This window comes from Neophocaena asiaeorientalis, unplaced genomic scaffold (assembly GCF_003031525.2).
Source record: "Neophocaena asiaeorientalis asiaeorientalis breed wild unplaced genomic scaffold, Neophocaena_asiaeorientalis_V1.1 scaffold77, whole genome shotgun sequence".
Taxonomy (NCBI): domain Eukaryota; kingdom Metazoa; phylum Chordata; class Mammalia; order Artiodactyla; family Phocoenidae; genus Neophocaena; species Neophocaena asiaeorientalis.
This window is the reverse complement of record NW_020174645.1, coordinates 8270543-8285244: the sequence shown is the minus strand read 5'-3', so window position 1 is coordinate 8285244 and position 14702 is coordinate 8270543. Positions and strand designations below refer to the sequence as shown.

At 43.1% G+C, this 14702-nt stretch overlaps 1 protein-coding gene across 4 annotated transcripts in view; it reads right to left on the bottom strand.

The window, feature by feature from the left end:
- The window catches only part of CIT (citron rho-interacting serine/threonine kinase), a 168507-nt gene that overhangs the window by 141216 nt on the left and 12589 nt on the right, over positions 1–14702 (bottom strand). For all 4 annotated transcript variants that reach the window (XM_024758531.1, XM_024758532.1, XM_024758529.1 and 1 more), the window contains exons 4-5: positions 12318–12493; positions 7020–7121 (exon numbers count right to left, since the gene is read on the bottom strand). In XM_024758531.1, the coding sequence (XP_024614299.1) occupies positions 7020–7121; positions 12318–12493 (278 nt within the window). The remainder of the gene's footprint in view (positions 1–7019; positions 7122–12317; positions 12494–14702) is intronic.

Here is a 14702-nt window from a genome sequence, read left to right as displayed (position 1 = left end):
TAGGTACCACTCGTTGGCCTGAGAGGGCAAGGAAAGGGGTCTCAGGTGTGTACACTATTACTGAAGAAACAGAAGCAAGAAGCAGTAACCAGAAACTAGCTACGGCTACAGGACAATGGTTCTCCAAGTGGGGTCTCCAGACCAGCAACAGCAGCATCACCTGGGAACTGGTCAGAAATGCAAATTCCTGGGCCCCACCTCCACCCCCACTGGATCAGCAACTCTGAAGGTGGGCCAGGCAAACCGGGACACCGTAGGAAAACTGTAGCCCCGAAAACGGTGGGACTCTAAATGCCCTCACTGGAGGGGGACTTCCTGGTGGTCCCATGGGTAAGACTCCGTGCTCCCAATGCAGCGGGCCCAGGTTCGATCCCTGGTCAGGGAAATAGATCCTGAATGCATGCCGCAACTAAGATTCTGCATGCCGCAACTAAGAAGCCCACACGTCACAACGAAGAACGCGCATGCCGCACCTAAGACCGGCACAGCCAAAATAAATAAATAAATATTTTTAAACAAATAAATGCACTCACTTGAAATATGCCTCAAAAGACCAACACAAAAAACAACTACTTCAGAGAGTCTGCCTGCCGATGGAGGGGACACGGGTTCGTGCCCTGGTCCGGGAAGATCCCACATGCCGCGGAGCGGCTGGGTCCATGAGTCATGGCCGCTGAGCCTGCGCGTCCGGAGCCTGTGCTCCGCAACGGGAGAGGCCACAACAGTGAGAGGCCCGCGTACCGCAAAAAAAAAAAAAAAAAAAAAAAAAAAAAACTACTTCAAAGGCACTGATAATTCAAAGAAGCTCCTGAGGCAATAACACACTCAGCAACTGAATTGGAGTCAATAAGACATATTAATATTTCATTTCACCCATGAGAAAATTGAAGCCGGAAAGGCCAATGACTCCAGAGAGACCAAGCAAGGTACAGGAATAAAACAAGAACCTATATTCTAAGTAACAGCTTCCTTCTGATGGGCAGCTAGCTTGTGAAGCAACCAACACTGGTGAGTTTTGAGACATGCCTGAAAACTGCATCATCTTCCCCAAGAGATCAAAACAGCACGTCTCGTTGTCACAATGATCATAAGCTGCTGTATTTCACTAAAACAAAAAACAACGAAGTTGTGTTTGTTAACTCTCTCCCACCCTCAACGACAGCAGAGCCTGGTGATCACACAGGCCATGGGGTCATTGCCTAGAAAAAGTCCACCTCCAAATGACTCCTACATAGGAAGGGAAGTGTCCATGAAATTGCATGACTGTGGTTGAAAGCAAGACAGGAAATAGGACCACAGTTGCGTTAGAAACGGTTTTAGATGTGTCAGTATAAAGGTAATGAGGAAGACCACCAGAGGTTGAGCTGGGGGCCTGGCATCTAACCCCATCTGTTACCTACAAAAGTAGCTGTTTTAACCTCTGTGCCAGACTCTAACTTATCCCCCAAATACATTCTTCCCTTCTCCCACAGTAATAAGAATGTTAGCTGGATACAGGCCATGCAGCGAGACAGTACACACATGTACACATGCGATGAAGTTCTGGTCAACAAGATGTGAGAGGAAGTGATGTGTCCCACTTCCACATCATCCTGTGCAGAAGGAATTTGCTTGCTCTGCCTTTCTGCTCTTTTCTCCTCCCAGCCACGTGCAACACAGACATGAAATGGCCCAACTTCAAGCATGTCAAAAAGGACAACATTCTAAAGCACAGGAAGCCACAGGAGGGAATCATCACATATGACAGGGTTGCCCCACCCTGCTGGGGGTCTCTCTGTTACATGACCTTAGGCTATACCTTAACTAATACACCCATGTGTGCAACTGGGGGAAAAGACTTTGGGAATGAACAGAGGGAAGCTGATGTAAGGTCCCAGAAGGGAAAGTAGACTCGTGAGGCAGTAACAGCAGAGCACGGGCAGACTGAAAAGACCCACAGAATGAAAAGTATCAGCACAAAGCCAGGAAGCTTTATGAATCTCACAAAGAATTTAGCTACAACAATGCTACAAGTGGTGAGTTGCAGAACAATGTTTTCTTTGTGGAGATCAGCTCCTTCATGGAAGGACCCTGGGGAAGGCATCTGTTAAACAGAACTGAACAGATTTCATCATGAACCGATCAACAAAGTACTACTTCCGTGGGCCACGTGATAGAATACACAACTCGCCTTGTTATATGGAACCAGACGTTGACGGACTTTGCTATGATTTTCTGTAGCAAAAACTGGAAAGCCACACTCATTGGTATGCAACTACGAATGGGCAATTTCTAACCATCAAAACTCAAAAGGATCGAAGTTCAATTTCCTTGCACTGCAATCCAAATTTTAAAAATCTCACTGGGTCTGCGTTCAATTACATACTTGGAGAGCAAAACTCACACTATTAACGTAATACAATTTCCATAATACCTTGAGTACATTTGTATGTAAATCAAATTTCTATGAAATTAATCATGCATTCATCCAATAAATATGTCTTAAGCAATAACCTGGGGAAGCTCTACTGGAAGCAAGGGAGAAATCATCCCTCTCCTGGTGGAGGGCGTAGCCTGGTGGAGACAACCGCCCCCCATTCACGAAGAGGAAGTACAGGCTGCTCTGAGCGCACAGCAGAAGGGAGCCCCTCCCACGGCAGAAGATCCGGGAAGGGTTTCTGGAGGAAGTCACATCTGTCCCAAGCCCAGAAGGAGAAATGAGAGTTAGTCAGGTAAACGTGGAAAGACGGGAGAGTGAGGAGAAAGGTCAGAGGCAAGTTCAAAGAACCAAAGGAAGCTCAGGGTGAATATAAAGTGAAAGGAAAGAGATGTGAGCACTGAGGCTGGAGGCATCTGAGGAAAAGGCCTCGTAAACCACACGGAAGAGTCTGGACTTCATCCAGGGGGCAGCAGGGAGTCTTGAAGGGTTTTAACAGCGCGATGGCTTGGCTGCAGTGTGGAGAAGACCTGGGGAAAGAGCAAGACAGATGGCAGGGAGAACATTTAGGAGGTTGTTGCAGGAATGCAGGCAAAGGAAGATGGCGGCCTGGACTCCCACAGTAAAAACAGCACTGGAGAGAAGAGACTGCACCGAGAAATACACAGGAAATGGAATCCTATTTTTTTCATTGATTCTTTTAAAATTTTATTTTTAATTGAAGTATAGTTGATTTACAGTGATTCAGGTGTACAACGGGGTGATTCAGTTCATATATATATATATATATATATATATATATATATATGTTCTTTTTCAGATTCTTTTCCATTATAGGTTATTACAAGATATTGAATATAGTTCCCTGTGCTATACAATAGGTCCTCGTTGTTTATCTATTTTATATATAGTATTGTGTATCTGTTAATCCTAAATTCCCAATTTATCCCTCCTCCCCTTTCCCCTTTGGTAACCATAATTTTGTTTTCTAAGTTCATGAGTCTGTTTCTGTTTTGTAAATAAGTTCATTTGTACCATTTTTTTAGATTCCACAAATAAGCGATATCATATGGTATTTGTCTTTCTCTGTCTGACTTACTGCACTTAGTGTGATAATCTCTAGGTCCATCCATGTTGCTGCAAGTGGAATTATTTCATTCTTTTTTATGGCTGAGTAACATTCCATTGTACATATGTACTGCATCTTCTTTATCCATACCTCTGTCAGTGGACATTTAGGTTGCTTCCATGTCCTGGTTATTGTAAATAGTGCTGCTATGTCATTGATTTTAAATGTATCTTTGGGGACTTCCCTGGTGGTGCAGTGGTTAAGAATCCACCTGCCAATGCAGGGGACACAGGTTCTATCCCTAGTCCAGGAAGATCCCACATACCGCGGAGCAACTAAGCCCATATGCCACAACTACTGAGCCTACACCCTAGAGCCCACGAGCCACAACTACTGAGCCTGTGCACCACAACTACTGAGCCCACGTGCTGTAACTACTGAAGCCCGCGTGCCTAGAGCCTGTGCTCCGCAACAAGAGAAGCCACCGCAATGAGAAGTCCACGCACCACAACAAAGAGCAGCCCCCGCTCACCGCAACTAGAGAAAGCCCACATGCAGCAACAAAGACCCAACGCAGCCAAAAATAAAAATAACATCAATCATATTAAAAATAAAGAACGAAAGAATATATCTTCAATTAAACAACAACTGCATTACAAATTATGTTTAACTGCCAGGGGAGTTTATACGATTTGTATGTTTCCCCAACCCTCAAAGGTTTAACGATCTAGAGGCACAGTGGAATTTCAGTACGTTATAACACAAATACAGACGTACAGTGCCCTTATCTTGCCACAGGCAGAATGTGTCTCCAGATTCAGAAACGTTCAGATTTTAGGACGGCACAATGTTGCGTATGCTTTGTATTATGCAACACCCTCAGGCAGGGCCTGGGATATCACCCTGTAATCAAACATACTCATAACTTGCAGCAAAATGGATGAACAGTCACTCTAAAGGGAATGAATAAGAGTTCGGGTCAGGTTTTGCTACAAAGCTCAAGTCAGGTCTTGCTGCCAAATAAGTAATAAAATAACTTGAGGTTTTCCAGAGTACGGGGTATATCAGAATTGCAGACAAGAGACGGTGGATCTATCATCATACCTTAATTCCTATGCTAAGTTTGGATTTTTCATATGAAAACGGTACCCTTAGCAAGCATTTTATTCCAAAGTACTGGAAAAGAGAATGCAGGCAAGGAAATAATTACAAGACCCCACTGGTAATACCCAATTGAGCTACTTAAGAAGGGTATAAAAACCTCCTTGCAGCCAGGTATCAAGGTGCTGAGGCAACCAGAATGCAAGAAAACACTCGTTTTGAGAACAGTCCCATTTCCCAAGATGGTGGGTAGAAAAACTGAGAAGACCATCCTAAGCTAAGGATGCCAATGCCAGTGTCAAGAGCCAGAGGGAAGCCCCACAGCCCAAAGACCCAAAACAGGAAGCCCCCTGCAGATGGAAGCCTGTCCTAGCAGAGGAACGGCAGGTATTCCCAATCTACAAGGTATTCCAGAAAAGTTATATCCAAGCAGAAGTCCACAGCAGTCAAATCCACAATTAAGAAAAAGAAAGAGACGGTTCTCACCACTGTGACAAGGCCAATTGGTATGGATAAAAAGGGTGACACTGAAGAGTTTAAACTTCTCAAAATGCCCAAATATCACCCTCCCAGAGATATGCTTTGGAAACTGTTGAGCAGTGGGGGAAAAAACCCAACTATAATCAACATGAAAACAAGTACGAGTGTTGCTCCTAGGGCCCCGCTGACCATCCTCACTGGCCACCCCAGAGACAAGCAGAGGGCGGTATCCCTGCAGGAACTGAGCAGGAGCTTGCCGCTTGGGACTGGACCACTAGCCCTCATTCATCTGAGTTCCTTTACGCAGGACACTCAGAATCTGCCATCACCTCTACCAAAACTGACCATGATGGTGTGAAAGTCCCAAAGCATCTCAACAGTGCTACTTTTATGAAGAAGAAGCTGCATGAGATTGGACATCAAAAAGGTTGAGCTTTTCGACTCAGAGGAAGAGTACGATAAGATTTCAGAGCAGAGCAATCTGTGGAGTCTCAACTTCTGCCAAAAATCAGAGCCCTTCCTAGCTCCAGGATGGCCTGTGTGCTGTGTGGCCTCAAAAACTAACATTATGCTCACACGCTGGTGTGCTGTATCATTTGCAGGGCTCCAGTTAAAATGTCCAAAACAACAACAACAAACAAACAAAGAGCCTGCTGTGTCAAGGTAACTGCTTTTCTGAAGGCTAACGAATAAATCTGTTAATATGCCCAAACACAGGGCACTCCGCAAGACACAGAGAGCACAAGACAAATATCATGTATGCAACAAATGTCCTAGAACACCAGTGAGCCTAGAAACACACCAAGGTCATTAGCAAAGGAAAGGGTTCCAAGCCCCATGTGTCAAGGAAGAAAAGCTTCCAAGACAATATTCAAGGAAAGGAAGTTTCAGGACACAGAGACCACAGGTGTGCTGTTGATTCTGAAGGAGCACTTGGTCAGCGCAAGGCCGGTCTCCCAGTGCATCTGTGTGAGAATGTCCTTGCTCAGAAGGCTGGGTAGCGCTAGGGACCAAGGCAAATAAACTGTTTATTCCAGGTCAGAAATAAAGGTGTAAAGTCCCCCCAAAATGCCCAGTGGAGGTTCAAGACAAATAGGAATCCGTCTCTCTCTTACCCTTTTCTCTGACGTGAACTTTACAAAAGTTTATCTCCATTCAACGTAATAGGATAGTCTTGTTTTAAGGGCTGAATCAAGAACAAAAATTGTTTTTAGGATACCTTTTTAATTTTAGGAATCTAAACCCCCAAGAACCTAAACAAGGCCCCAAAATGAATTTTAGCATTCTGTAAGCTATGCTACAGGCACATCAGGAAAAACCATGGCATTGCTCGAAAGAATGAAGCAGATCTGCATGTAGTGACATGGAAAGATGTCAGGGACAAATCGTTCAACGCAAAAAGCAAGCTGAAGAGCAAAGTAGACAGTAATATACCATTTTTGTAAAACAAGCTATATACATGTGTTACACGCATAGACATAGAAATATTTTTCTGCAAGGCGTGGTTAAGGGTCAGAAAGAACATACATAACCATTAACGTTTGTTTCCTTGGGGAAAGGGATTAGAAAGAAAGGTAGAGCATGTTCCCTTCTATTTCATACATTTCTGCAGCATTTGCATTTTCTTATAATAACTATGCATTATCTCAATTTTTTTAATTTAAAGCAAGATTCTGTTAAAGGAAACAGCAGACTATTTCCAAATAAATGACTTCTCCTTATTGCTCTGTAAGCCACAGCTACAATATCCAGCAATAAATGAAGCTCTTTCTAAATGGGTTAGTTCTTCATATTTAAGACAAGAAGAACAGGAAGACACCTGAAAGTCAGGAAAGCATGAGAAAGAATGAGAGGTGTTGTGGGCCACGTGGGCAAGAACCACATTGAATTCCACAGCTGTACTATCTGATTATTGCAACACCAGACTAATTCTAGAGAGATGGAAAGACTCACCAGATAAAGATTTTTTTTGTCCTGAAAGGCATACTGTAACCGGGGGATCCAAGGGCTTGTGCTCTGAGATAATATGTTCTGTTCTTCCTCAAAATATGAAACCTAGGGGGAAAAGAAACTGTTTAGACAATTATAAAGAACTAAGTGTGATGGGGAAAATGCCCTTTGCTTAAACTGATAATTCTAGTTTTGTTTTGTTTTAAAAAAGCCATCACTTAGCCCAACATTCCACAAATCTCACCCTTCTGCCTACTTTGCTCACCATTTTTGCCAGATGCATATGTATCCAATTATTTACTTAACGTCTTTCTTTAAAGTCAACTCACTACTTTAAAATCTAAATCTCTTTCTCTTTACCTTCCCTTCCTGAGCAATTCAGTCCTAAAGCCATGAGATGGAGAAAAACCACCAGGTAAGCATCCATGACAGGTGGCAAGGAGAGCCATGGTGGCCCAGAACAGGGTGACTGGTCCAAGCAAGGTGAGGAAGGTCATCACGTGTAGGGATGGCCTAGAGCAGGGCATCTGAACCTACCAAGGGGAGGCGGAAGCAGCAAACACAGTAGATTGGATGGACACAGGTGCATAAAATAAGTGAAAAATATTAAGGGTGATATCAGAGAAGAGAGTTACAAACATGGAAAGTGTGAAAATTACAATGAACCTTGTGAAGCTGGACTGGACTTGGAAGTGTCGATGTGAACACATGGTTTTCAACATATAGAGATAGATACAGAAATAAACAGAGATGTAAATGTGTGTGTGTCTGTGTGTGTGAAGGTAGGTATACTGCATACATGTACATGTATTCCCTGGCTTTGTCCACTGAAAGGCGTCTGGGAGCAATGACATCCCAATAGCAATCAGAACACCTAGTGCCCAGATCGTGGCCTCTAAATACCATTTTCCACTTAAAAACAAAAACAAAACAAAACAAAAAGAGGTCCTTGGAGAAATGACTGATTGCAGGTCTGGGGCAGGTAAAGTAAAAGTGTAAGAGCCTGAACATCTTGCTGTATCAGAAAGCAACACAGAACTCAAAGATGGGGAATATGTCAAAAGGACACAAAAGCCAACCTGAAGGGATTCTTTTTTTTTAAATTTAATTTTATTTATTTATTATACAGCAGGTTCTTATTAGATATCTATTTTATACATATTCGTGTACACATGCCAATCCCAGTCTCCCAATGCATCCCACCCCATGCCCACTTTCCCCCTGTGGTGTCCATACATTTGTTCTCTACATCTGTGTCTCTATTTCTGCCTTGCTAACCGGTTCATCTGTACCATTTTTCTAGATTCCACATATATGTGCTAATATACGATATTTGTTTTTCTCTTTCTGACTTACTTCACTCTGTATGACAGTCTCTAGGTCCATCCAAGTCTCTACAAATGACCCAATTTTGTTCCTTTTTATGGCTGAGTAATACTCCATTGTATATATGTACCACATATTCTTTATCCATTAGTCTGTCGATAGGCATTTAGGTTGCTTCCATGACCTGGCTATTGTAAATAGTGCTGCAATGAACATTGGGGTGCATGTGTCTTTTTGAATTACGGTTTTCTCTGGGTATACGCCCAGAAGTGGGATTGCTGGATCATATGGTAATTCTATTTTTAGTTTTTTAAGGAACCTCCATACTGTTCCCCATGGTGGCTGTCTAAATTTACATTCCCACCAACAGTGCAAGAGGGTTCCCTTTTCTCTCATTGGCCAACCTGGGGACAATTTGAGTATAAAAATATATTATAACAGGAATGGATTGTAACTCACTGACAGGAAAATGCAAGTCCATACAGATATAAATAAATTCATGGATTGAAAGTTTTATGAGAAATAGGTATTTCCATAGTTTGAAAGTATCTCCTTCCAAAATATACGTATGTAATTACAAAGGGGAAAGGAGTTAACTCCACAGTGGAGAAGTGTGGCAGATACCAAAGTGACATCCTCAGGAATGTGACAAACTGAAATTGAGACTCACCTGTTGGGATGCAATGAGAGGAACAGAGCATTCTGTCTGTGATAATCCTGCCTGAACCTGAATCTCAGCATGAGCAACATCAGACAAATCTACATTTTACAAAATAACTGGCCTACAATCTTCAGAGTCGCCAAGGTCATGAGAGTCCGGGAGAAATGAAGGGACTGTTCCAGACTGAAAAGACTAGAGGGACAGGACAACTAAATGCCACATGGGATCCTGAAGTGAATCCTTTTGTTCTAAAAGACCATGGAACAAACTGGTGAACCCTGAGTGGGGCCTGAGGATTAGATGGTGGTAATTTTATCATGGTTGATTTCCTGATTTTGATGGTTGTGTTGTCATTCATGGGAAAACGTCCTTATTATAGGAAATGTACTCTGAAGTACCTGGAGATAATGGGGCATCGGGCTGGTGAGTGATTTTCAAATGGTTCAGGAAAAGGAAGTTGTTGATACTATATGTGATAGTTTTGTGTGTCAACTTGGCTAGGCTCTAGCACCCAGTCATTCAAGCCAACACTAATCTAGGTGTTGCCGTGAGGCTGTTGTGTAGGCGGTGGTTAATTTAGTAAAGGAGGTTATCCTTGATGATTTGGGTATGCCTCATCCAATCAGTTGAAAGGTCTTAAGAACAAAACTGAGGCTTCCCTGAGAAAGAAGAAATTCTGCCTCAAGACTGCATCACCAGCTTCTGCCCGAGAGCTTCCAGCCTCTTGACCTGCCCTACAGATTTCAGCCTTCCTAGCGCCCACAGTCAGGTAAGTCATACACATATGCGTATGTATGTATAGTCAATGTGTACATGTATGTATAGTCAATGTGTACATGTATGTATAGTCAATGTGTATAGATAGCATGTATCATATATATATACTATAGAACCTTGACTGACACACTATACTTGTGACTTTTCTGTAAATTTGTGACTGTTTCCAAGTAATTTAATTTTAAATACACCTTCTTCCATTTCGTTCTAAGAGTAACATCTGTGAAAGTGCCAGGTTTGGATACGCCAGTTAATATTAAACTATTAAATGTTTTAAAATAGTTCTGTCCGTGTGTGTACTGCCCAAAATCATCATGCACACCACCAGTTTAACCTCTAACACATCTGGGAAACACCAACCTAACCCCCGAAATCTACCGTGTGGGATTTGCTGATCCTTCTGTTTTCCTGGCACATAAAAAGTGTTCAGTGAAGGCTGGCTGAACAGAAGGGTCTACACCTTCACTTGCTTATCATTGACGCCTCGTCTGACCCCTGAAGCTTCTATTAAAACAAATGGTCTCTGAGGACCTCTTCCAGTTTTCACGGAGCTCTGGGCGGGGTTGCTGGCTTCTCCTAGGTGACAGGTCTTTTTCACAGGATGCTACCTCTTCTCACCTCCTCTCTGGCACTTCCTTCCCCCAACTCCCTGTGCTGACTTCTCTTCTCACACCCTTCAATTCCAAAGCCTCACCATGGCTCAGGTAAGGAATGGGTGAGTGGGGTTAATTAGCTCCCAGGTGTGTGCGATTTTTAAATCTCCCAGCCCTCGCCTCGCAAGGGGTCATCTCAAGTCATTCACCTGGAGGAACGCACACCTATGTGAGTGTCTCTATCACTTGCCTGCAGTATCGTAGACGCTGAATTTGCTTCCTTTGATATGCACCATTTCCCACCTGAAATATAAGCAGCACAAGCCTACATCTAAGGCCTCTTCCAAGGACCTAGGAACACACCAGACACGACTGGTACTCAGCAGGTGTGGCCTGATGACAGGTGGTTGTTAGGTGCTGCGTGGCTGAGTGGGCATCTTCCACGCCTCTCTTCCGAATGATTTGCCATGTCCTGTCATTTGTCCTTTCTGTGAAGTTGCCCACATTTCATTCCTGAACGCACACCACAGCTTTCCTGGATGCTGACAAGCAGCTTCCTGCCCTCTGCTGAGTCTCTGACTGGAGACCACACAAAGTCACTTAGGTACTCAGACCCAGATCCCAGCCGCTTTCCTCCAAAAACCTACGTGATTCCCAAACATCTCACAAATTAAACTGTGACTCCGAAAAGCAGTTCTTGGGGAGGGTGAGTTACTATTTAATGGGTAGAGTTTCTACCTGGGATGATGAAAAAGTTCTGCAGAAGGACAGCGGTGATGGTGGCACACTGTGAATGTACTTAATGCCACTGAACTGTACACTTAAAAATGGCTAAAATGGTAAATTTTATGTTGCATGTATTTTATCACAGTAACCAAAAAAGGGTTCTTGAGGTTTCCCACCAATCACCCCCTCCCAACTCCAATACCCTTATTTCTCCCCATCTCCCAGTCTATTCGTTCTAAACCACTTAAACAACAAAAACAAACAAACACATCTGCGTAGCGTTCTAATACTCACACCTCCAGAACGGCACACACGCCACACTTCTACCTGGTACATTCTCGTCACTTCTCTCTGTCCGGAGCCCATGCTCCCTCTCAGCACTGTGAACCTTCCCTAACTGTCTCTGGCTCACCCACACCTCTCCTCATTCTATCGTTCATGAATTTGCTAACTGCTCCCTCTTCTGTGATGCTTTAGCTCCTAAGTGCCTGCTTTACGGATCTGTGCTTTACCTCCACTTTCCAAGGTTGTTCTAAAACCCTGAAATTAACAGCCATGGAGCTTCGATTCCTTTTGCAGGCTTCCCACGGAGCTGGGTCCATTATCAGACACATGATGTGCACCTGAACATGGGTAACTAATAAATTGCTCTCTGAACACCAAGGCTGATGGCCACCTCTCTAGAAACGAGGCAAATGAATCAATACTGTCTGGAGGCAGTAGCCTTGTTTAAAAGAGAGAAAAACACCACAACAGGAAAGATAACTTCTCACCTGCTCTCCACCCAGCAACTCCCTAGCCACAGAACAATTTAATTTCTTCAGAGGCCTGTTTTAAAATCAAATACACATGCCCACAACACAAATATATAAGATGCGTACGAAAGCAAAGGCTATCTGACTCACCCCATAACATGCACATCTCTGAATCCCCAAGGGATGGTCATGAAAGAGCATCTCCAATTCATTAGTGAAAAGGCCAAGTTGGTTCTGAATAATATGCAACTATAAAAGCAACTCAGGGGAGCTTGTCAGTCTTCAAAATTAGTCAATGTCAGTTCAAGAGTGTTCAGACCTTCCTGGCTGTGCCACCGTAATTAACTAGAGAGGCAAAGGAAAACTGGCTCCATCCCAGATGCCAATTCAGCAGATTCTCATCTCTGCAATGAACATGCTGGTACAGAAAGGGGGAAAATGCTGTGATGTTAAACGCTCCTACCTGCTCCTGGGCCAACAAAACCTTCTTCTTCATGACTTTCATGGCATAGATGTCCCCGGTCGCTTTCTCTCTGACCACCTGCACTTCGGCAAAGTTACCGCAACCTACCACACTTCTCCCTTCAAAGTCCTTTGCTGAAGGCTGGAGCTCCTGCAACTCAGCTACGATGTCAGAATCTGCAAAAGACGGAAGAGTGACTCCTGATCCATAACGTGCTTCAAATACGCGCATCTTTATGAAAGCGAAAAGAAAGGAAGAAGAAAGTGTTGCGATGTCTTCCCTAGCTGTCAGAAGATACTTAGTCACTTTCTCGTCGTCGTGAATAATTATAAAATCAGCATAAAAGTGTTTTCCTATGCTAAGTTAAAATTAAGGGCTCCAGAAATTCCAAAGCACAGTTTCCATGGCAGCTATGATTTGAATCCTGTAGACGTAGAAAATAGGGGAAGGAGAACGGAAAGCATGCTTTTCTTCCTCCTCTCTGGAGGCTGCAGGGCAGTGTGTGATCAAAAGTTCTTACCAGCATTTAGATCAGTTTATAATGGGATGTAAGCAATGTGATCCCCATGTCAGTCGACTTTGGAGTTGACTTCCAGATCATTCCATTCTGACTACACGTGTCCTGCTCAGTTTTATCCCACTAGCCCAAGTCTTATCTCCCTTGGATCGTGTCAGTAAATACCTTCCTGGCCTTAATATGCAGCAGCGCTACCAAAGGGGAAAAAAAGCCTGACCCCAAGGAACCAAATAGAGCCCTGACCTTGGTCCTGCAGAGCTGACGTATCACACACCTGGATGGGTTTGCAACTATCTTTTTTCTTGGCATATAGACTATTCCTTCTCAGAGTGCAATCTCTCAGCTGGTGTCTTCATCTGCCCTGACTGCTTTAATAAAACACCACAGACCCATGGGCAAAGCGGCTTAAACAACAGGCATGTATTTCTCAAAGTCCTGGTGGCTGGGAAGGCCAGCAGACTGAGATCCTGGAGAGAACCCGCTTCCTGACTGATGGACGGCCATCTTCTCCCTGTGTCCTCATGTGGCAGAAAGAAAAGGAGCCCTCGTCCCTCTTCTTCCAGGGACACTAATTCCATCATGGGGGACCACCTTTATGAATTCATCTAAACCTAATTATCTCCCAAAGCCTTCACATGTTGGGGGATAGAGCCTTAACATATGAATTTGGGGGATTGGAGGAGGGGGCGGAACAGTGAGAGATTCTCAGTGTTTAAAGTGTGGACTAAACGGGTGGCAGATTTGGAATCTAACATATATTTATTTAACAGCACTAAGTTGGGGCATCGCTGGATTTGCAACAACTCTAATGGTCTAAAGAATAGAGTGGAACTTAATTATTAGAGAAATGCAAGTCAAAACTACAATAAGGTATCACCTCACACCAGTCACAACTGCCATCATTAAAAAGTCTACAAATAATAACTGTTAGAGATGGTGTGGACAAAAGGGAACCCTCTTGCACTGTTGGTGGGAATGTAAATTGGTGCAGCCGCGATGGAGAACAGTATGGAGGTTCCTCAGAAAAACTAAAAATAGAACTACCATATGACCCAGCAATCCCACTCCTGGGCATATACCCAGACAAAATAATTCAAAAGGATACATGCACCCTTATGTTCATAGCAGCACTATTTACAATATCCGAGACACGGAAGCAACCTAAATGTCCATAACAGATGAATGGATAAAGAAGATGTGGTTTATATATATACAATGGAATACTACTCAGCCATAAGAAAGAATGAACTAATAAGAACCTGCGGTATAGCACAGGGAACTCTACTCAATACTGTGTAATGGCCTATATGGGAAAAGAATCTAAAAAAAAAAAAGTATATATATATATATGTGTGTGTATGTATAACTGATCCACTTTGCTGTGTACCTGAAACAACACTGTAAATCAACTATACTCCAATAAAAAATTTTTTAAAAAGAAGAATGAAATAATACCATTTGCAGCAACATAGATGGACCTAGAGATTATCATATTAAGTAAGTCAGAAAGAGAAAGACAGATACCATATGATATCACTTATATGTGGAATCTAAAATACGATACAAATGAACATATCTACAAAACAGAAACAGACTCAAAGACATAGAGAACAGACCTGTGGCTGCCAAGGGGGAGGAGGGGTGGGAGGGATGGATTGGGAGTTTAGGATTAGCAGATGCAAACTATTATGTACAGGATGGATAAACAACAAGGTCCTACTGTATAGCCCAGGGAACTATATTCAATATCCTGTGATAAATCATAATAGAAAAGAAGATGAAAAAGAATATATGTATGTATAACTGAATCAGTTTGCTGTACAGCAGAAATTAACAACATTGTAAATCAACTATACTTCAATAAAATA